Consider the following 21,372-nt stretch of genomic DNA (forward strand, 5'->3'; position numbering starts at 1 on the left):
ATCACAAATACATAAGTAGCATGATTTGGGGGGAAATTCAAGGATCGTGCAACCCATTTTTTCCACCTACAGCCGCAAAAGCAATTGGGAAGAGATACTGCAAAAAGGGGGAAGGGTCCTGTTGGAGGCGGGGTAGGGCTATCTAGAGCAGGCTTACGCCCTTTTGGGGAGGAGAAGCCTCCACTGTCCACCCCGGAATTCGGACCTAAATCAATCCCCACCTTCTCGAACGGCGTCTCCCTCCCCACCCGACGCTTGGCCCTCTTCTGGAATGCATCAGAACAGCTGTAGGACTAAGGGTGCTATGCTGGCAATTCGAGAAGAACCCAAGCCGAACTAGAACAGAGCGTGGTGGGGTTCCTAGGTCCGTTTTCGGGGCCACCCCCGCACCCTATCCTCTATCCTGGGGGACGGCGGACGCCTGGAAGCGGCTGGAAAGCCAGTGACTCCCCCACGTTTGGGGGTTTAATACTCGGATTCGCTGACTCCCCGACCCCCACGAGTCCCAGAGAACCTGCAGTGGGCATCTCGCGCCCCCGGCTCGCCGCAGCGCCACGCCCCATTTCGCGGAGCATGCCGGGAAAGAAAGTTCTCAGACGCCATGCCAGAACAGCCGATCCGCAGGCCCAGACTACAAGTCCCAGAGTGCATTGCGCCTCGCAGTCCGGCCCGGCCGTGGTTGCCCTTGGTAACAGAACCTGCCTCTCCTCCCCTCCCACCCCCAAGGAGCCGGAACTGGGAAGTGCTCTGAAGCCGGGGGAGGGACAGACTGCCTCCAGAGAGAGGCAGAGACTCCGGTGGGGAGACGGAGGGGAAGACAGGAGGAAACCTGACCGGGCCAAACGTTCGGAGAGACCCTCCCAACCCCCGGACGGAGATGCCCAGGGTATTTCAGAGCCGGCGGGGGGCGACAGACTGAATCAGTGAGACACATGGAGGGAGGGAAAGACCTTCCACCCACCCCCTCGTCCCCGAGCTGAGAGGGATTCACAGAGACAGAGAGACATACAGAGTGGGTGAAGAAGGGACAAGAAGATAGAGCTGGAGAGGAGAGAAGGAAAAGGAGAGAGGTCAGCTTAAATATTCAGAGAGAGACCCCCAGCAATGGATAGAGACTCACAGAGTCAGAGAGTGGTCAGGGAGGAACAAGCACAGAGGAACGGGGAGGGACAGAGAGAAAGCATCTGCAAAGAACCAGAAAGAAGAGAACATAGAGAATGAGACAGGGAGAGAGACACGGAGGAAAGGGGAAACAGAGCTCCACAGAGACAGAGACGGAGGGAGAAGAAGAGATTCAGGGAGACAGACTTGGAGTGAGAGAGAGACACACCAAGACCCAGGAGGGGGTGGTCCACAGGAGGAGTGACAAACGTAGATGGAGACACACAGCGAAGAAGAGAGAAATAAAAACAGGAATTCTCAGAGACAAGGGAAGGAACCCAGACCCAACCAGAGAGACAGAGAGAAAGCTAGGGATACAGGGAGAGGGACAGAGGCCGAGGGAAAGGGACACTCCCGGAGAGAGACACAGACGTACAAAAATCACAAGAAGCCCAGAGGGAGAACTCGAAACTTGGGTGACATCCGAAAAAGTGAGACGTCAAGACTCCCTCCTGCTCACCGTTGGATCTTAGCATCAATACAAAGTTTGTGCAATGAAACGGAGACACAGTCAGACGGAGATTCTAGCGGAGTTGCGGTGGGCTCACAGGAGTCGCCGCGGCACCCTGGAGGGGGTCGGGAAGGGGCCGCGCGGCAGACTGGGGAGGGGGCAGGACACAGCTCAGAGGATGCCTCCCCCCCTTCACCCGGCCTCCGGAGTGGGTGTGCGCACGTGTGTGTGTTGGAGACGTAGGGCATAGTCCCTGGGCTCTCCAGGAAGGTAGGGGGACGCCTTTAAGCCGAAACCCCGCCCCTCGGTCGTCATGGCAACGCCTCCCCCCGCCCGGGGCTCCCACATTTCAGCAGGTGCTGGAGCCGGAGCTCCCACCACCGCCGCCGCCCGTGCCTCCGGCTCCTCCACGCCCGTGCTCTCGGCTCTCGCTCCCCCTGGCGGAGCCGGCGCGCCCCGGGGCTCCGCTCCCGGCCCCGCGCGCTCGGCTCCTGGAGGTGCCTCGCCCCTCTCACTCCCGCCGCGGCATCTCCCGCCGGCTCTTCTGTCCTGCCGAGCCTCCGGCTAGTCGCCCTTCCACCTGTTTCCCCAGACAGGCAGGATCCCGGTCCCTGCTACGTTCCGGGGGCCATGTCCGGCCTGGGCCCCGGCGGAGGCGATTCAGAGGGCGGACCCCGGCCCCTGTTTTGCAGAAAGGGGGCTCTGAGGCAGAAGGTGGTCCATGAGGTCAAGAGCCACAAGTTCACCGCTCGCTTCTTCAAGCAGCCGACCTTTTGCAGCCACTGCACTGACTTCATATGGTGAGGGAGGGGCTGGGGCCCCGGGGGATGCGGACCCTTAACGAGCAGGAAAGAGGGGGCTGCGGCCCTGCCTCCTGGCCCCAGGCTGGGCGCAGGTTAGGGGCCGGCACTCCTGGGCCAGAGAGAGGGAGGCGGGGGTCCTGGCCTTCCGGGTCCGAAGGAAGAGGCTGGGGGCCTGGGCTCCTGGGTCTGAAAGAAGAGGGACACGACGAAGGGGGCAGGATTTCGGGGTCCTGAGAAGAGGAGGCTAGCTGGGGTTCAGACTGCTGGGTCCGACGGGAGGGGGTGGGAGTACGCGGGCCTCCCACGACCCGCAGAGGAGAGGGGGTCCAGCACCCTCTTCTGCACTGACCTCAGATCCTTGACTCTCACAGGGGGATTGGAAAGCAGGGCCTGCAGTGTCAAGGTAAGAGCAGGGGACCTGGACTCCTGGGACCCTCGGGAGGGTGGAGGCTGGGGACCCGCAGCCTAGGCTGCTTGGCACGCGCGTTCGCTGGTCCCCAGAGAGGCGCGGGGGAGCCCGGGGCGGGGGGTGTGGCAGAGACACTGCCTGCAGTGGGGGGGGGGAGCTCTGACGGCGGGGCCACCGCGGAGGTGGCACTGGGGGCCCCTCCCTCGGCCGGCTCCAGGTGGGGACAGATATTTGGAGAATCTGTTGCCATGGGAACAGGGAGATTTGGAAAAGGGGAGCTGAAGGGGGGCTGGAGATGCAAAGTCAGAGCCCCCCCAGACTGCCGTTGCCATGACAACAACACCCGTCCTAGCAAGGGGCAGGCCGGGTGGGGTCACCGATGGGCGGGTGGGGGCTGGGTGGGGCCGGCAGATAGGGGGCTGGGGGAGGGGGGCGAGTCCTAAAGTGCCAGCTGCTGCTGCTGAGAGCAGACTGAGTCAGGGAGCGGGGCGGCCGCCGGCGTCGCCCCTAGACTCACTTCTGCCCAAGTTGATGCTCTCCCTCCGTTCTCTTGAAGGACCGCTCTGTTTCCTCCCTTCTAGTCTGCCTGCCTGGCTCTTCACTTTTTAATCTCTGTCCGTGGATCCTGCTTCCTGTCTCCATCTCTCGCCCTCTCTGTGTCTCCTCTCTCTGTCTCTGCCTCTGTGTCTCTGTCTCGTCTTTGGCTGTGTGTAGGCACTGGGCGCTCTGTCTTTCTCTGTTTCCGTGATTCTCTGCATCTCTGTTTCTTCCCCTGGGTCCTCCTTTAGAATCTCTGTCTTTCGGTGTCTCTCTGTCTCTCTCTGCCTGTCAGGGTCTCTTTGATTTTTCTGTGTTGAACCCTATGGAGATCCCTCTCTCCTGGGTTTCTTTCTGTCTGGGTCTCCCCTCTTTCTGATTTTCTGTCCACTGGGGTCTCGCTCCGCTCTGGGTCTCTATGATTTTCGCCTTCAGTCTGCAGTTTTGTGGTTCATCGACGATGCCACGAGTTTGTGACCTTCGAGTGTCCAGGCGCTGGGAAGGGCCCCCAGACGGACGTGAGTGCCCGGACACCCGGTTCTCCCTCCTCGGGCCGCGCCCCCGCCCTCACCCCCTCGGCGTCCGTCCCAATTTCTCCTGCTATTTTTAAGGCTGGGAGGGGAGGGGGGCTGGAGAGATAGGGAGAGCTAGTCTGGCCCAGATTCCCTGCCCTTGGCCTGGAAAGGGGGAATGAGAGGGGACCGAGACTGGCTGGGGACCCAGGTAGGGGACAGAGAGGAGGCCGGGTGAGGGGACCTCGGCGCTGGAGGAGGTCGGCTGTGATCCAGGAGTCAAGAGATTTAGAAAACAGAAGGATGAGGGGCAGAGAGAGAGACAGAGAGAGGGAAATTGATGCAAGCACTGAGATCCTGAGATAGGACAGAGAGAGAACGCCCAGAGATGCAGAAAAAAAGAGACCCAGGCAGATTGGGGGAGGGGGGAGAGAGCCAGAGCAGTGGAACAGAGTCAGCAACATGGGAGGAAGGAAAAGGGAACCCAGAAAGACTGGGAGAGACAAACTCAGAGACGGAGGGGCAGACACTCAGAAAGGGAAACTAGGGTAGAAAATGGTAGATACAGGAAACCGCTTAGCAGGTGCTGAGAGAAGGAAGCCCAAGAGATCTTGTCATATACACGCACCCACATATGTGCACTTATAGACGCCCCCTCTGGCACACACAGACACCCATGTGCACACACATATGGATGCATATTAGACCCCTGTGCGCACACACACACACACACAAATTCCCCCATGTTGCACACTCATACGTGCATGCACGCGTCCCCCATATACACACACACAGATACAGACAGCCATTCTCTCCCTCCTCTCCACCCCCAACATCAGGGGGCTGACAAGAACTGTCCACCCTCCATGCCCACCCCTGATCCCTCCTTCGCTCTCTGTCGGGCCCTGGGGCCCCTCTCTGTGAGCCTCAGTTTCACCCTCTGTAAAGTGGGGCTGCCATCTAGTGCTGACCTGGAGAACTTTCCAGCGTGAGGGAAGCATTCTGTATCTTTGTCGTCCAGCTGCCAACCACCATAGCTAGCGGCCGAGGGACGGTAGTTTAAAATCCTGCTTGGTTTAGTCGCTAAGTCATGTCGGGCTCTTTGCGACCCCCTTGTACTGTAACCCGCCAGGCTCCTCTGTCCATGGGATTCTCCAGGCAAGAATACTGGAGTGGGTTGCCATTTTCTTCGCCAAAAAATCCTGCTTAATTTGAATTAATAAATAGCCACCTGTAGGATTTCCCTGATCCAATGGTTGATTCCACACTCCCACTGGAGATGGCGCAGGTTCAATCCCTGGTCAGGGAACTAAGATCCCACATGCCACGCAGAGCAGCCAAAAAAAGAGAAACAGCCGCCTATAGTTAGGGCTCCCGTGTGGGATAGGCATCAATCTAGACGCCCCCAGGCTTGTTTTGACAGTTTAGTGAAGTCAGGCAGCATGAGACTAGCCCAGGGTTTGACACAGAGTTGGAGATGGTTTTATGGTTAGCAGATGGAGAAAGAGGCGGATTGAGAAAGAGAGAGAGCACACCACGGAAGTCCATGAGGCATTTTGCCAGCTTGTCAGGTCAAGAAAACTGAAGTTTAGAGGATGCGACTTCCAAGAACATAGATTGAGCTCCACTGTCTCCCAGCACCTACACGTATCATTTGCTGCCTTCACTGTCCACCTCCACCACCACCAAACACTCCATCTGATTTACCCAGGGCTCATTGCATGCACTTAACAGGGATCTTGTATATAGCATAAGAATGAATCTTCTCAGCAGCTTATAAAGTTAGGTATTGTTCCTGGCCCCATCTAACGGAGGCTCTTGGGCCGGGACACCTGGGCTTGAGTCCCGCCTGCACCGTGTGTTGGTTCTGTGGCCTTCCAGAAGTTAATTTACCTCTCTGCAGCTCTGGAGTTCCTTGTCTGTAAAATGGGGTTTAATACCCATGCCCTTATCTGATAGCATTGTTTTAAGGACCGAATAAGCCAACTCCTTGGGTATGAATACCTGGTATGTAGCAAAAGGCAAAATTCTAATTTTTATCATTGTAAAATTGTTACTATTCTTGGTGAGGAAACGAAGGGAAATAGTGTGGACAAGGCCTTTCCTCTGTATCTGGCTTTCTTTTTTCTCTGTGAAGCATTAAGCTTTTATTCTTGTCAGCAACACAGATCAAGGGCTTAAGAAGTGCTCAGGGCTCAAGATGCATGATTGCATTCCGTTTGCACAAGAACCCTTTCAGGGAGGACTCACGGTCCCATTTTATGGGGAGGCTCCCTGAATTTCTCAAAAGGGTGGTGTGAGGGAAGATCACACAGCCAGGTCGTGGGCAGAGTCAAAATTTGAACCCTAATCTTCCTAATCGGAACCCCAGTACTGTCTCCTTTTTTAATAGCTACTTTCACCCTGAGAATAACCACAGCAGCTCCCATGTCAGGTACCCTGCTGGGAATTTTCAGCCACAGCATCTCATTTCGTGTGGCAGGAACACTGGGAGCTTGGGTCAGCTGAAGGTCTTTAGAGGTTCAGAGCATGCAACTGCCAACACCTTTCCTCACCCAAGTACAATTCAATCCCCACTAAACTTCAAAATAAAATCCTAAGAAGATCTTGAATTTTCACCCTATAAAACTCTTGCAACGCACTCACAGAAAATCGAATCCGGGTCTCCTGCATTGCAGGCAGATTCTTTACCATCTGACCCACCAGGGAAGCCCCAAAGTGTTCATCACTCATTTGTGTCTGACTCTTTCCGACCCATGGATGGTAGCCCACCAGGCTCCTCTGTCCATGGGACTCTCCAGACAAGAATACTGGAGTAGGTAGCCATTGCTGTCTGCAAGGGATCTCCCCCACCCCGAAATCAAACCCAGGTCTCCTGCACTGCAGGCAGATTCTTTACCATCTGAGCCATCAGGGAAGCCCGCTTAGAAAAACGCAAATATCAAATTATTTCATACCCAGACATTGCTGAGGGTGGAAAGAGGAATGCTTTTCCTGGTGTCTTAAATTCATGCTTAATTGAAATTGAGCTATAAGCACTGCTTCAAGATACAGATTGTTTATTTCCATTAGGCAGATCAAGACACTGAGGCTCAAAACTGGGCATGTACGTGAAATCACACAACTGGGAAGTGGCCCAGCTCTTGATGAAACCCAGGGCTATGTGGGGACTGCAATAAAATCGCTAGCAATAACCATGGCAGTAATGATAGTAGTAACACTACCAAGCGCATTCAACCAGACCCTGCACATACCAGCCCCTGCTGTGTGGTTTACACTTAATCTTTGGGATACCTGGGTCCCTAAAACTGACCGGGCATAGTCTGCATCCCACAAGGGGCTCAGAGAAGGCTGGTCATCATTGGGCAGACATTGAAAGAGGCTGACCATGAATAACCTGGGGTTCATGGTGGCCCACAAGTCCTCAGAGAACCGCTTGTGGAAGACTATGGGGTAGGGACTGTGGGATCTTGGAAGCCTCCACTTCCACCTTGTTGGTACAACCTTCCTTGATCACTCTATTTCACATTTCAATCCCCCCCGCATCCCCGATAACGTGCATCCCTGCTCCATCTCTGTCCAGAGCACCTATATCCATACCTCACACTATATATTCTAGGATTTTTTTAATGGGGGCTATTTGTTAAAGTCTTTATGGAATTTTGTCACAGTATTGCTTCTGTCTTGGGTTTTGATTTTTTGGCCCCAAGGCATGTGGGTCTTCCCCACCCCCACCCCCCCACCAGGGATGGAACAGGCACCCCCTGCACAGGAAGGCAGAGTCTTAACCACTGCACCACCAGGGAAGGCCCTATATATTTTATTTGTCGTGTTCATTTTCTGTCTCCCTCCAGTAGAAAGTAAAGTCCACACGGACTGCAGTTTTTATTGGCTTTGCTCAGGGGTTGGGTCGTCGCACCAAGAAAAGTGCCAGGCACACAGTAGGTGCTCCATAAATACTGGAGAGTGAATGAGTGAGGCGGAACAGCAGGAAGCCTGGGGGAACAGGGCTGAAGAGTTGGAGGGGGGGTGCTTGTTCAGGACCCCCTCTGGCCCCCGCTTCTGACCGACTCCTCCCGACCTCCCCCCACGCCAGGATCCCCGGAACAAGCACAAGTTCCGTCTGCACAGCTACAGCAGCCCCACCTTCTGCGACCACTGTGGCTCCCTGCTCTACGGGCTGGTGCACCAGGGCATGAAGTGTTCTTGTGAGTCCGCGAGCCCCGCGCTTTGGGGCCCCTGCAAAGGCGCAGAGTCTGGGTCTCAGTAACGCGCGTGGTAGTGGGGGGAGTGGAGGAGGGGAAGTGGAGTCTGGAGTTAAAGGTGAGACCCACAGTCCCACCTTCCAGTTCTGTCCCCCCCAACCCCAACCAGGCTGCGAGATGAACGTGCACCGGCGCTGTGTGCGCAGCGTGCCCTCTCTGTGCGGCGTGGACCACACGGAGCGCCGGGGTCGCCTGCAGCTGGAGATCCGGGCGCCCACTTCCGATGAGATCCACGTGACGGGTGAGACCCCGCCTCCTCGCCTGGCCCCGCCCCTTTCTTCCCAGAGACTGGGTCGAGTCCACTCGAACTGTCTGCCCACTCACCGATCCAGGAAAGCCACGCCCCCTCGCGAAGGTCACGCCCACACTGCTGACCCTGCCCGCACAGGCTGAGCGCCACACGGCCATGCCCCTTTCTGCTCGAGGCCCCTGGTCTCCAGCCTTGCCTCTCGTGATGGCTGTTCTAGGCATCAAGGTCCTGGGGGAGGAGACGGGTGCAGAGGAGAGAATAACTGGTCCCAAGTGAGGTTCCGGTTTACTGTATGGCTTCCCAAGTGGTATGGGAGACAAAAGAGTCCCGGGTTCCATCCCTGAGTTGAGAAGATCCCCTGGAGGTGGGCATGGCAACCCATTCCAGTATTCTTGCCTGGAGAAACTCACGTATAGAGAAGCCTGGCGGGCTACAGTCCATGGGGTCGCAGAGTCAGACACTACTGAAGTGATTTAGCATGCATGCACTGGTGATAGCGCCAGGATCCTAAGGGAGCCAGGGGCTTTGGATTTGATTTCTGGGTCACTGGCTGGGGAAAGGGCTTCATACCCCATCTTCTGGGTGGAGAAGCAAAAGATTTTTTAAAAAAGAAAGAAAGAAAAGGAAACAAAACACATGGGTCACGGAAGAGGAAGTTGAGAGACTGGAATTCGTGACTGCTGGCTGGGGGAAGGCTCCGGGGCCTCTCCCTGGATCTTAACCCCATCTGCCCTCCTCCACCTCCCCGCTCAGTTGGCGAGGCCCGGAACCTCATCCCAATGGACCCCAATGGTCTCTCCGATCCCTATGTGAAGCTGAAGCTCATCCCAGACCCTCGGAATTTGACCAAACAGAAGACCCGCACGGTGAAAGCCACGCTAAACCCTGTGTGGAACGAGACCTTTGTGTTGTGAGTCTCGGGTGCAGGGGAGGCCCGGTGATGACTAACAGAGAACGATCTGAGAGTCCTAGTGGCCCACAAGACTACAGAGGGCAGGTGTTAGGATAGGAGGAGTCCCGCACAGGGGGAAGAAGGCGGTGGGCGGAGAAAATGAAGTGACTGAGGAAGAGGGATGGAGACACAGAAGGTGACCGTTTTAGAGCTAAGACAGAGATCAGAGAGATTAGGCAGACCCTCAGACTCAGAGAAAGAAACATAAACCCAGGGAGAGACACAGACGGCATGGGGCGGGGTGTGATAGGTGGGCGGCAGGAAGAGAAAGAGAAGCCAGCTAAGGGAAAGACAGGATGGTTCTGGAGGGAGAATAGGAGAGATCCGGAGAGAAAAGCCGAGAGGCAGGGATGCGGAAGGCCAGGGAGGGGACTGGGAAAGCCGGCTAGGTTGACTCTGGGCCCAGGCAGGGAGAGGGACCCTCTTGGGGAGGACCAGGGTGGGAAGACACTCCGCAGAGCAGGAAAGGGGCCCCAGCTCAGGAGGTTTGCCGGCTCCTCCAGCATCCAGGATGCGGAGGTCGGGGAGCCACGAGCTGGCCCCTCACTGCGCCCCGCTCTCCCCGCAGCAACCTGAAGCCGGGGGACGTGGAGCGCCGGCTCAGCGTGGAGGTGTGGGACTGGGACCGGACCTCCCGGAACGACTTCATGGGCGCCATGTCCTTCGGCGTCTCAGAGCTGCTCAAGGCGCCCGTGGACGGCTGGTGAGGGGCGGACGGGGGCGGGGCTCGGCGCCGACATCCGCGCCTCCGTCCCGGGGGTGTGGTCCCTCCCCGCCAGGACGCCATCATCTCGGCCTCACTGGGCTGTTTTATCCTCCCCCCCGCGCCCCCCCCCCCCGTCCCTCTCTTCTTATCTCACTGTTTCTTTCCCTATCTGCGTCTCTCCATCTCTTCCCCCCTTCTGATGTCTCTGCCTCTCCCTTGGGTGCCCTCCCCCCCGCCCCATCTGTCTTCCCAACCTCCCCCCTCCCTCCCGCTCTGGTCTCCGTCTGTATGTCAGGTACAAGTTACTGAACCAGGAGGAAGGCGAGTATTACAATGTGCCGGTGGCTGACGCCGACAACTGCAACCTCCTCCAGAAGTTCGAGGTACCCAGGCCCTGGCTTCCCCAGCCTCCAAACCCCGGGGGGAGCGCAGCCTCCCACAGTTCAGAGCTGGTCTTCCCCAGACTCCATCACTGCTTGCCCACTGGTCCGGGGACGAAAATTCCCAGAAGACCCTGGAGTCCTTTCTGCTTTTCTAAGGGAGTGCTGGGAATTAGAATTCCTATCCATCCCCAGGACTTCCCGGGTGGCGCTAGTGGTAAAGAACCCTCCTGCCAATGCAGGAAACACAGGAGAGGCGGGTTCAGTCCTGGGTCGGGAAGATCCCCTGGAGGAGGAGTACTCTTGCCTGGGGAACCCCATGGACAGAAGAGCCTGGTGGGCTACAGTCCGTGGGGTCTCTAGGAGTCGGACACGACTGAGCAACTAACGCGCACACACATCTATCCCCGTGGCTTGGGGGTCGGGGGGCCCCTCTTCCCTGCTTCAGGGCCGTCGCCTACCGCTCCCAGGAGGCTCTGACTCTGACTTTCTTCTCCCTCAGGCCTGTAACTACCCCTTGGAACTATACGAGGTGAGAAGAGCCAGAGGCTTGGGTTGGAGGCAGCTTCAGTCCCGTGGTCTGTATCTCATCCCTCTCATATCTGTCTGCATTTCCACATGCGTGGGTGGAACGCATACCATACCTAGGTCTTGTGTTTGCTGAGTAATCGGAGCACTCTGGAGGTCAGTCTGACCCTCAGGCAACTCCCCAAGGTAGGGACAGCATCACAGATTCCTTAGATTCAAGGGCCCACAGTCCTGAGGCTCTGGGGCCCTGTAGCTATCAGTTCTGGGTCCTGTGTTTCTGGCATTCCATGGACTGTGGGGCCTGGCTCTGGAATTCTGTGGCCCGTCATTCTGGGCCTGTGGTTCTCGGATTCTGTGGCTACACTTCTGTTTCTTCCTGGCCCTGGAGGAGGAGCAGAGCTCTAGGGGATACAGATCCAAAATAGGGTCCTCTCGCCACCTGCAGCTCCCAGGGCAAGTGTCTTTATGCCATCGCTTTGCAGTTTTCAGCGTTACTATTGTGGGGGATGGTAGGAGCAGAGCCGATGGGAGGATCCCGGTGACCCTGCTGCTACTGGTACCCTTGGGGAGCTTCCATCGTGCCCTGACTCCCCTCTGGGCTGAATCAACCTTGGGGAGCAAAGGTCAGGATCTTACCAAGGCCTTACCCAGCCTCTGTGACTCTGTGTCTAGTGGCTTGTGTGGAACCATAGCCTCCGGTGCTCTCTCAGCCAAGCCTTGTATGTATGAAGTGAAGTCTTCCAACTGGCCTTGGATGGGCCCACAATCCCCCAGGCCTCCACCTCACTGTGCGCCTCTCCATGAGGTGGCCAGTAGCGTTTGTCATTCCACCCTGGAAAGGTTCAGGAAAGGGGCTCTTGCAGACCCAGGCCCTTCTCTGATCCTGACTTTGTGGGTGTGTCCCCCCTCGAGTGGCCCCTAAGGACCCTCTCTTGTTGGATGAGGACCGTGCAGGGCCACCCCCAGAACAGCATCAGCCTGTGAACTGGAAAAGCCAAAGGCGGCTGAGGAATTCCCAAGGGCGTGGCCGAAAGAGCCTGGTGTGTCTGCGGGGCTTTCAGTTTCACAGGTTTCCTGCCCAGGATAATCCCTGGGTCGGGAAGATCTCCTGGAGCAGGAAATGGCAACCCACTCTAGTATTCTTGCCTGGAGAATCCCATGGACAGAGAAGGCCTGGCGGGCTACAGTCCCTGGAGTCACAAGAGTCAGACACGACTTAGCGACTAAACTACCAGGGCACCCAAGAAGCACAGAGGTTAACCCCATCTGGCAGGGCCCAGGGGAGGTGATCAGGGAGGACTTTCCTGAGGAAGGGACACCTGAATTGCTCCTTGAGTTTTTCTGTCCATTTCTCACTGTGGCCTTTCTCTCCTCCATTGGGTTTTTGGTGTTTTTTTTTTTTTTCCCACTTCCTGAACACCTATTTCCTGAAGTTTTACATAAGTCAAGCCCTATTCTGGGAGTAGAATCAGGCCATTCCCTGGGGAGCTCCTCTTTCAATGAAAGTTACAGATAGAGAACGAATGTATTTGATCATGGAGATGGCCTCGGGCACTGGGGACACCTAAACCTCTGGCAAGACCTGGGAAAGTCAGAGAAAAACTTCATCAACGGGAAGTACAGGATTCCTAGGGTAAAGGAGAAGGAGGACAGATTTCCAGGCCAAGGATGTGCCCTCTCTCTCTCTTCCCTGGTCGCTCAGACAGTAAAGAGTCTGCCTTGCAGCTCAGGGGACGAAGGTTTGACCCCTGGGTGGGAAAGATTCCCTGGAGTAGAGAAGGGCAAACCCGCTCCAGTATTCTTGCCTGCAGAATTCTACGGATAGAGAAGTCTGGCAGGCTGCAGTCCACGGGGTCCCAAAGAATCGGCTAAGACTGAGCGACTAACACTTTCTCTCTGTCATTGCTTCTTTCAAAACAACATATTTTTACTTGAGCCCTCTGTGTGCCAGGCATGGTTCTAATCACTGGGGATATAGCAGCAAACTAGAAGTTGGGGGGGGGGGGCGGCGAAATACACTCCTGCTCTCCTGGAAGGAAGACATTAAACAAAATGAAGGCGTTGATGATCCTGTGTTAGACAATGATGAATGACTATGGAGAAAAACAAGCGCTAAAGATAGGGAGTGCTGTTCTGTGAGATTTTACAATAAGCGGGAAAGGCTTCACCGAGAAAGTGACCACTGGGCAAAGACATAAAGGAAATGAAACAGTGAGCCGTAAGGATAGCGGAAAGCCCTCCCAGTGGAGGGACAGTCACATGCAAAGGCCCTGAGGTGGAAGCAAGCCAGCAATGTCTGGGTTCAATCGCTAGTCGGGGAACTAGATCCCATGTGCCGCAGCTGAGACCTAGCGCACCTAAATAATTTCATTTTTTTTAGTAATAAATAGACCGAGTGAAATGGGAGGCCACAAAAGGTGGCCCGAGATGGTCTTGGTTTGGACACCAGGACTGCCTCTGTGTCGAGAGCTGAGGGGAGGAGGAGGAAGAAGGCATCGTGGAGGTCGAGGTGAGTTCCTGGTGGCTTGGCCCAGGGAGGCAATTATGGTAAGCGTGTTCAGGTGCTGGATGTGCTCTGAAGTTAGAAGTGCAGGACCTGCATTCAGCACTCGGCTCCAGACCCAAGCCACCTGGTGGGTGATGGTGGAGAAGCACAAAGGAGGGAGACAGTCGCTGGCATTAATGAGTTTTGATTGCTGGCTCTGCTTTTTACCTGCGGTGTGACTTTGGGCAAGTTACTTAGCTTCTCTAAGATGGGAGATCGGGTGGTGGTGCTGATGGGGAGGATTGATGGCATATAGTAAGCTGTCTAAGTGCTAGCTGAATACCAAACTCTCCAGGCAAGCGTGCTGAGTCTCTTCAGTTGTGTCTGACGCTTTGAGACTGAAGCCTGCCAGGCTCTTCTGTCCATGGGATTTCCCAGGCAAGAATCCTGGACCGGGTTGCCATGCCGACCTCCAGGGGATCTTCCCGACCCAGGGATCGAACTCACATCTCTGATGTCTCCCGCATTGTCAGGCAGATTCTTTACCACTAGTGCCACCTGGGAAGTCTAGTGTTAACTGTTCAGTCATGTCCAACTCTGCGAACCCATGGACTGTAGCTTGCCAGCCCCTTTTGTCCATGAGATTTTCCAGGCAAGAATACTGGAGTGGGTTGCCATTTCAGGGGATCTTCCTGAACTAGGGATCAAACCCAGGTCTCCTACACTGTAGGCAGATTCTTTACTGTCTGAGCCACAAAGAAAGCCCAATAAAACCTGCAGGCTATGGGAAGTCAGAAAAAGTCCCTAAACCAAAGATGGGTGTGGAAACAGCATTCTTCTCTCTCCATCTTTCTGTTTGTCTCTCTCCCCTTCCCTTTTTTCCCTGGATGCTGTCTCTCTGAGGGGCACCCCCTTATCCCCTTCCAGGGTCTGACTAACTCGGCATGTCTCCCCTTTCTCGCAGAGGGTGCGGACGGGTCCCTCTTCGTCTCCTATCCCCTCCCCATCCCCCAGTCCCACCGACTCCAAGCGCTGTTTTTTTGGGGCCAGCCCTGGACGACTGCACATCTCCGACTTCAGCTTCCTCATGGTTCTAGGAAAAGGCAGTTTTGGGAAGGTTGGATTCCTGGGGCTCTGGGGGAAGGGGTGGATGTCTGGGGGAGGGGTCGAGTTTCTTAGAGATGAAATCAGGGTTGGGGGGAGACTAGGCTTCTGAGCCCCAAAGATGGTTTGATAGGGCCTCTTGAGTTCCTGGAGAGAAAAGGCCTAAAGATGTGGATACTTGCCCTGAAGGAGTGGCTGACGACATCAGGGCACCTGGTCCCCTGAGAGTGAGAGGGGGCACCCGGGATTCTGTTTCTTTGTCTCCTTGAAAGGGAAGGCTAGGGACCAGCGCTCTGGGTTCCCAAGATGGACTAGGCCTCTGTCCCTAGGTGATGCTGGCCGAGCGCCGGGGCTCCGATGAGCTCTACGCCATCAAGATCCTGAAGAAAGACGTGATCGTCCAGGATGACGATGTGGACTGCACCCTGGTGGAGAAACGTGTGCTGGCCCTGGGGGGCCGAGGCCCCGGAGGCCGGCCGCACTTCCTCACCCAGCTTCACTCCACCTTCCAGACCCCGGTGCGAAAGGATGGGGCCCCAGGCTGGCTCAGGGGCCCTGCCTCATCTCCACCCCCCACCAGTCCCTAGATGCATTCAGCACTGGATTTGAGAATCTGAGTTGGGGGAGGGCAGAAGAGCTCGGTGGACTCTGAAGGGGCGTGGCTGGCTCCTCAGTGGGTGTGGCCAGAGGTCTGGGAGCCGGAGGGGGCGTGGCCTGAACTCCCTAGGGGTTGAGTGGGTGTTTCTGGAGTAAAGGAGTGCGTGGAGAACTTCTCCTGAGTGAGCTTGCCTACAACTGGGCTCTGCGTGATGAGGCTGTCACTCGTGGGTTCTTAGTTAAGGAGTCATCAGAAATAAGGCGTTTCCGAAGACTGAAATGGGACAACAAGTCAAAACTGTCAGAGGTTAGAGAGGGCGTGACTCTACTTTGAAGAGCTCTGAGTGGGCGTAGCCAGCTTCCTGGATTTTTTTTTTTTTTTTAATTAGTATTGGGAATTCCTTTCTGGTCTAGTGGTTAGGACTCCATACTTCCACTGCAGGGGGCCTGGGTTCGATCCCTGGTTGGAGAATTAAGATCCCTGCAAGCCGGCAAGGTGCAGCCAAAAATTAAAAAAATAATTTAAAAATTAGTATCATTCGCAAGTGAAGCCTGAACAGCTTTGGTCCCTAGCAGGTGGCCAGGACTGCATGTGTGAGTGAGTGGATATGGAAAGAGGTTTCAGTTTCCCTGAAATTTCAAGCAAACGGTGGACCTCAATCTTAAATCCGGGAAAGGGAGGAGGGGAACACCCGACAGTTCAGAGTAACAGAGGATGGAGTGGGTGGACATTCTGTGATGGCGGGTAGGCGTGGACAGTTGCTCTGGAATTCTGATTGCATGGGCCCGAGCCTTCCACGTTGGTCTGGAGTGGGCAGTAATGGACGTTTCCCTCCCCTGGTGGGCGTGCCCTTGCCTCTAAGCCCCCGTCCACCCCCTCCCCAGGATCGCCTGTATTTTGTGATGGAGTATGTCACCGGGGGCGACTTGATGTACCACATTCAACAGCTGGGCAAGTTTAAGGAACCCCACGCAGCGTAAGTCTTGGCTAAGCGAGGTGGGTGGGGGTAAAGCAGAAGGGAGCGGTGTCCTGCCTCTAGCCTCCTGACCCCCCCGTCCCCTCGTCCAGGTTCTACGCTGCAGAAATCGCCATCGGCCTCTTCTTCCTCCATAACCAGGGCATTATCTATCGGTGAGCAGTTCCCGGGTTTTCGGTGGAGGGAATCGGACCCCCTAGAAGGGAAGGGATTCGAACTTCACGGCTCCAGGCTGCTGAACTCTCCCCTTCCTGCAATTCCTACCCACTCCACCCCAACCCACCCGCAGGGATCTGAAACTGGACAATGTGATGCTGGATGCCGAAGGGCACATCAAAATCACCGACTTCGGCATGTGTAAGGAGAATGTCTTTCCCGGGAGCACCACGCGCACCTTCTGCGGGACCCCGGACTACATAGCCCCCGAGGTAGCCCCACCTCCGCCGCTCTTAGCGCTTTCCACGCTCGCTGCATGGATATGCCTGGGGGGCTAGTGTTCCTAATGTGGGGAACTGACCCCGGGGTCTCCACGGGAGTCATGGACTGTTCCAACTGTGTGAGTGTTGTAAGTGGGCAGGGCTGGGTCTCTAAATAGGCAAAGTGGGCAGGACTTGTGGGTGAATGTTCTGAAAGAGCAGGACCTAATGTTCTGGAGAACAGGACCTGTTACTGGACCGTTCTAAGAAGCTGGGGGAAGAGTCCCAGTGTACTCTGAGGGGGTGGGACCCATCCCACTAGAACATGAGGCTTGTGGAGGCTGCCCCCTGAATATTTCAAGTGGGCAAGAATCTGCTCTTGGTTGGGGGGTGGGGCTAATGGTCTGACTGTATGTAAGCAGAGGAAGAGCAGGTCCCGACTTTTCTCCCTGGGAGAGGTGGGGTTGATGTTGGTGTCCCTGATCTTTCCTGGTGACTCGGTGCTACTGCCTGAGTAACCAGTGCCAATGGTCTCAAAACATAGCTGCTGATCAGCATCACCTGGGAAGATTTTGAAAAATACACACACCTTCCTGCCTCTGACTCTGGTCTGTTGTGGCTGGAATTCTTCAGGGCTGGCAACAACTATCTTTAAACAGTCAAGAATCTGGTATGTGTCCAGATTTAAGACTCTGGTCTCTGAAGTTCTGTGCTGTGCACCTGACATTTTAAGGAGAGAGTTCAGTTATCTAGATATTCTAGAGGGTGGGCGGAACTTGCAACTTAGTGCTTAAATCGTCTTTATATTGGAACCAGAGGAATGTTCTGAGTAGGTAGAATCTGCTTCTCAAATGTTCCAAAGGATGGAGCCAAAGCATTCTGAGTGGGAAAAGTTTGTGCTGAAACCATTTAAAGTTGGGTAGGGTTTCCAGGTGGTGATGCTAGAGGGGCCCACTTGTGTTTCTTAAAACATGAATGACAGTTTCTTACCTTCCTCCCTCCCCTTCTAGATCATTGCCTACCAACCCTATGGGAAGTCTGTTGATTGGTGGTCCTTTGGGGTTCTGCTCTATGAGATGTTGGCGGGACAGGTAAGAGACGCTGGGGAGAGGCTGGTTTGGCTAAAGGCAACACGGAAGGGTGCCACCTGTTACATGGCCTATCTCAGCAGGAGCAGGTCAGGAAGGGATGTCTTTAGGCAGAGTGTAGGAAGCCATGGGGAAAGCCGTCAAATAGAAGAGAGCTCTCCATGGTTCTGAAATAGTAACTTCCCACAGGCTAGGGGTTCTTCCCCCCTTTTGTGCCTTGGATCTCTTTCTCAGAACAATGCTTTTAAATACATGAAATAAGACAGTAGCATTACAGAAGAAGTCAATCATATTGAAATCTGGCTATCAAAATGTTAAAGGCTTAATTGAATCTAATTTAACCACGTAAATGAATTTAACTTAAATGTGTATGATTGTCTAAGGGTATTAGAATATGGACTTATATGTGATTTCCTACTAATGACTTAAATGGTATTAAATAGTAATATCTCACAGGAATAGGAAGTAAGTAGGAAGGCCTGTCAGTAATTTTAAAGTAGAGATGACTGGTTTTTCTTTTCTTTTTTTTTTTTGAGATATCTGCAACTCTTATATGATAAGAAAATATCAGTGATTTCCATCAGTGATAAAGTCACAACTACTACTGCTGGGGTTTCTTTCCTACATTTATAAGGCTGAATTTCAATTTTAGATTCCAAAAAGTAAGGATGCACGTTTTTTTCCCATCCAAATTCAAGGACGCCCCACTCAGTTGTAGAAACAGACTACCTAGACCCCACATTAGAATCTTTGTCTGGATACTGCTTTTCCAAATCCGAGAAGACTGGAGGCCACTCATCCAGCCAAGAAAGTGCTTTTACAGCTTTTTCTTGCAGTTTTTCTCTCTTCTATTTAAATGACACATTGCCTAATTAACACCTTGCTGATTTACATAGCAGATAAAGAGAGGCAGAGCAGCAGAGAGGTGCAGAGAGCTGAAGCATCTGAGATAGAAAACAAGAGCCTCTGAGAGTGGGAAAGACATAGCTTTGGCGGTCTGGTCACCTTTTTCTCTAGCAATTGGCACCCCCACCGCCCTGCCGCCCGGGGCGGGCTCTGCTTGTGGTGGGCAGTGAGGGCAAGAAGGTGGGGCCAGGTAGTCAGGCCTCTGACTCTTTAACGCCTCTACTTTCTTAGCCCCCCTTTGATGGAGAAGACGAGGAGGAGCTGTTTCAGGCGATCATGGAACAAACTGTCACCTACCCCAAGTCGCTTTCCCGGGAAGCTGTGGCCATCTGCAAGGGGGTGAGAGCCCCCTGACTTCCAGATTCTCCAGGCCCAGCACCCACACGCCCCACGGCTGCCATTCAGGACTGCCCACGCAGTGTCTCTGCACATTAGGAAAAGGCTCCCACTCCTCAAGTCGTTTTACTCCCATCTGCTGAAAAAGCTTATATAGCACACCGATCTTGTTAGAACAATCACACCCTGCCTTGCTGCCCCAGGCAGTCCAAGGGAGGCCTCTACCCTGTCCTGTATCCGCCACACACCCCCCCGCCCCCGCCCCGCAGCTCGGGGCAGGCAGCGCTGAGCCAAGCGGATCAGTCGAACCTAACTCCTGCCACTTTTCCTCCTGTGGGATCTGGGGCAAGTCACCGAAACTCTGGGAGCCACCGCCTCCTCCTCCGGGGTTGGGGCACTAAGGCAGGAGAAGGAACCTAGCCTACAGCAAATGTTAGCAGGCTTCTGCTTCGAGCTCCTGTCTCCACGTCTCTCTGACCACATCTCTCTCTCGGCTTTTGTCCCATTGCCCTGCCTCCATCTGCACATGATGGGGCTTTCTGTGTGATTGCCTTGTTTTTTTCTTTTTCTGTGTCTTTTGGGATCTCTGTTCACCTTTTCCATCTTCGCCCTCCTCTTTCTGGGACTCTATTACCTTCTCAACAAACCCCCTTCACACACACACACACACACACACACACACACACACACAATCCTCCTTCTGGGTCTCTCTTGTCTTCTTTTTCTGGGTCTCCATCTTCCCCTTTCTCTGAGTCTCCTCCTTCATATGGGGTCTTCATCCCTCTCTCTGGGTGCTTGTTTCCTGGGTCTCCACCCTCCTCTCTTTGTGGGCTTCCGTCTCCCCCACCCCTTCCCATCTTCTCCCTTCTCTCTCCTCCTATCTTCTCCTTCCTTCTCTGTTCTCCCTGCTGAGTCTTTCCCCTCTTTCTGGGTCTCTGTTCCCCCTTTTCTCCGGGTCTTCTCTCTCCCACCTTCTCCTTCTCTGCCACTTTCCCTCTGGGATGTTTTCCGGATCGTCTTCCTCTCTTTCTGGGTTTCTCTGCCGCTCACACCTTCACACCCCGATCTTGCTCCTTTCTTTGTCTGTCCCTGGGTCTCTGGGTTTGAGTTTCATCTACCCCATCTCATCTATCCCCCCTTCTCCTCTTTCTCTCTCCCTCTCTCCACCCCACCCCATCTCTGCACCCTCCCCCCACCCCATCTCTGCACCGCCCCCCCCCCACTGTTGGTTCTTCTCTTTCTGGAACTCTGTGCTTGTCTCTCCCTATTCCTCCTTCCTGGTCTTCCCCGCCTCCTCCACCCCCGTCTTTCTCTGGGCCTCCTTGTCTGGGACACTGTCTGTCTGTCCGTCTCTCTCTCTGTGTTCCCTGCAGTTCCTCACCAAGCACCCGGCCAAGCGCCTGGGCTCGGGCCCCGATGGAGAGCCCACCATCCGTGCTCACGGCTTTTTCCGCTGGATCGACTGGGACAGGCTGGAACGATTAGAGATCGCGCCTCCGTTCAGACCCCGCCCGGTCAGTCCCCTCCCGGGAACAACACGCTGGCCCCTAAGAGGGTGGATCAGCCACGCATTGCGTTCCGACTCTTCATGTTTCCCTCCCGGTGTTTCCCACAGTGTGGCCGCAGCGGCGAGAACTTTGACAAGTTCTTCACTCGGGCGGCCCCGGCGCTGACCCCCCCTGACCGCCTGGTTCTGGCCAGCATCGACCAGGCCGAGTTCCAGGGCTTCACCTATGTCAACCCCGATTTCGTGCACCCGGATGCCCGCAGCCCTATCAGCCCAACGCCTGTGCCAGTCATGTAATCCCACCTGCCGCCACCAGGCGTCCCCACGGCTCCCTCCTCCGCCCCGGCCTTGGCCCTGCCTCACCATGCCACCCCCCTTTCCAATTCTAGATCTGGCTCCCGGCGTTCTGGCCTCTGCCCCAACCCCCGGGTTTTAGCCGCCCCGCACAAGCGTTCCTGGCATTCCGTACTCCCAATGCGATCTCTAGAGTCTTACCGTGTGCTAGATTCTGCTGCTGTTGAGCCCTAGATTCTGACCTGCCTGAGCGTCCTGGACTCTGTTCCATCAACTTACAGAACCATCAACACCATCCCAATTCTCCTTCTTTTTCTGTTTCGTTTTGTTTTTCCTTCTTCTTCCTGGGAAATAGTCTCATGGGGTGGGCTGTTCTAGACTAGGGTTCCAGAACATCCCCCCACCTCCGAGGCCCCACCCACCTCCGCTCCAGTTCCGGAGTAAGTGGGAGGCTGTGCCCCCTTGCTCCAGTGCTCCTGTCCTGCGCTCTAGGGATTCCTGGGACGTATGGAAGATATTCCCCGCCCCTGTTCTCCGTCAGCTTTTGTCCTAGGCTCCCCCATCCCTAGACCCATCACCGCATGGCTCCTCCAGTCCTGCTCGGAACCCCACCTCTACCCAAATGCCTGCCACTCTCGGGACTCTCTGTGCCCCCTCTTCCGCCCGGCCGCAGCTGCTGGAGAATAAACTTGGGATGCTGATGCTCAA

General features: G+C 55.2%; 1 protein-coding gene across 1 annotated transcript; it reads left to right on the plus strand.

Annotated features, from left to right (window-relative positions):
• Positions 1–787: 787 nt before the first annotated feature.
• On the plus strand, positions 788–21,372 carry PRKCG (protein kinase C gamma). Its single transcript, XM_042232424.2, has 19 exons — positions 788–886; positions 2,205–2,412; positions 2,787–2,818; positions 3,797–3,879; positions 7,970–8,081; positions 8,248–8,379; positions 9,142–9,298; positions 9,909–10,043; positions 10,342–10,429; positions 10,929–10,958; positions 14,404–14,556; positions 14,873–15,061; positions 16,026–16,117; positions 16,210–16,272; positions 16,407–16,545; positions 17,544–17,624; positions 18,759–18,866; positions 20,237–20,377; positions 20,479–21,372. The coding sequence occupies exons 2-19, from the start codon at positions 2,243–2,245 to the stop codon at positions 20,665–20,667; spliced, it is 2,094 nt and encodes a 697-aa protein (XP_042088358.1). The 5' UTR covers positions 788–886; positions 2,205–2,242; the 3' UTR covers positions 20,668–21,372.

The sequence above is a fragment of the Ovis aries genome, chromosome 14 (genome assembly GCF_016772045.2).
Source record: "Ovis aries strain OAR_USU_Benz2616 breed Rambouillet chromosome 14, ARS-UI_Ramb_v3.0, whole genome shotgun sequence".
Lineage (NCBI taxonomy): Eukaryota > Metazoa > Chordata > Mammalia > Artiodactyla > Bovidae > Ovis > Ovis aries.

Bases quoted from the DNA above. Each gene is read 5' to 3' on its own strand.
- PRKCG (XM_042232424.2), top strand. From the start codon at position 2,243: ATGTCCGGCCTGGGCCCCGGCGGAGGCGATTCAGAGGGCGGACCCCGG. The intron at 9,299-9,908 runs GTGAGTCTCGGG...CTCTCCCCGCAG, and splicing joins TGGAACGAGACCTTTGTGTT to CAACCTGAAGCCGGGGGACG. The intron at 16,546-17,543 runs GTAGCCCCACCT...CTCCCCTTCTAG, and splicing joins CGGACTACATAGCCCCCGAG to ATCATTGCCTACCAACCCTA.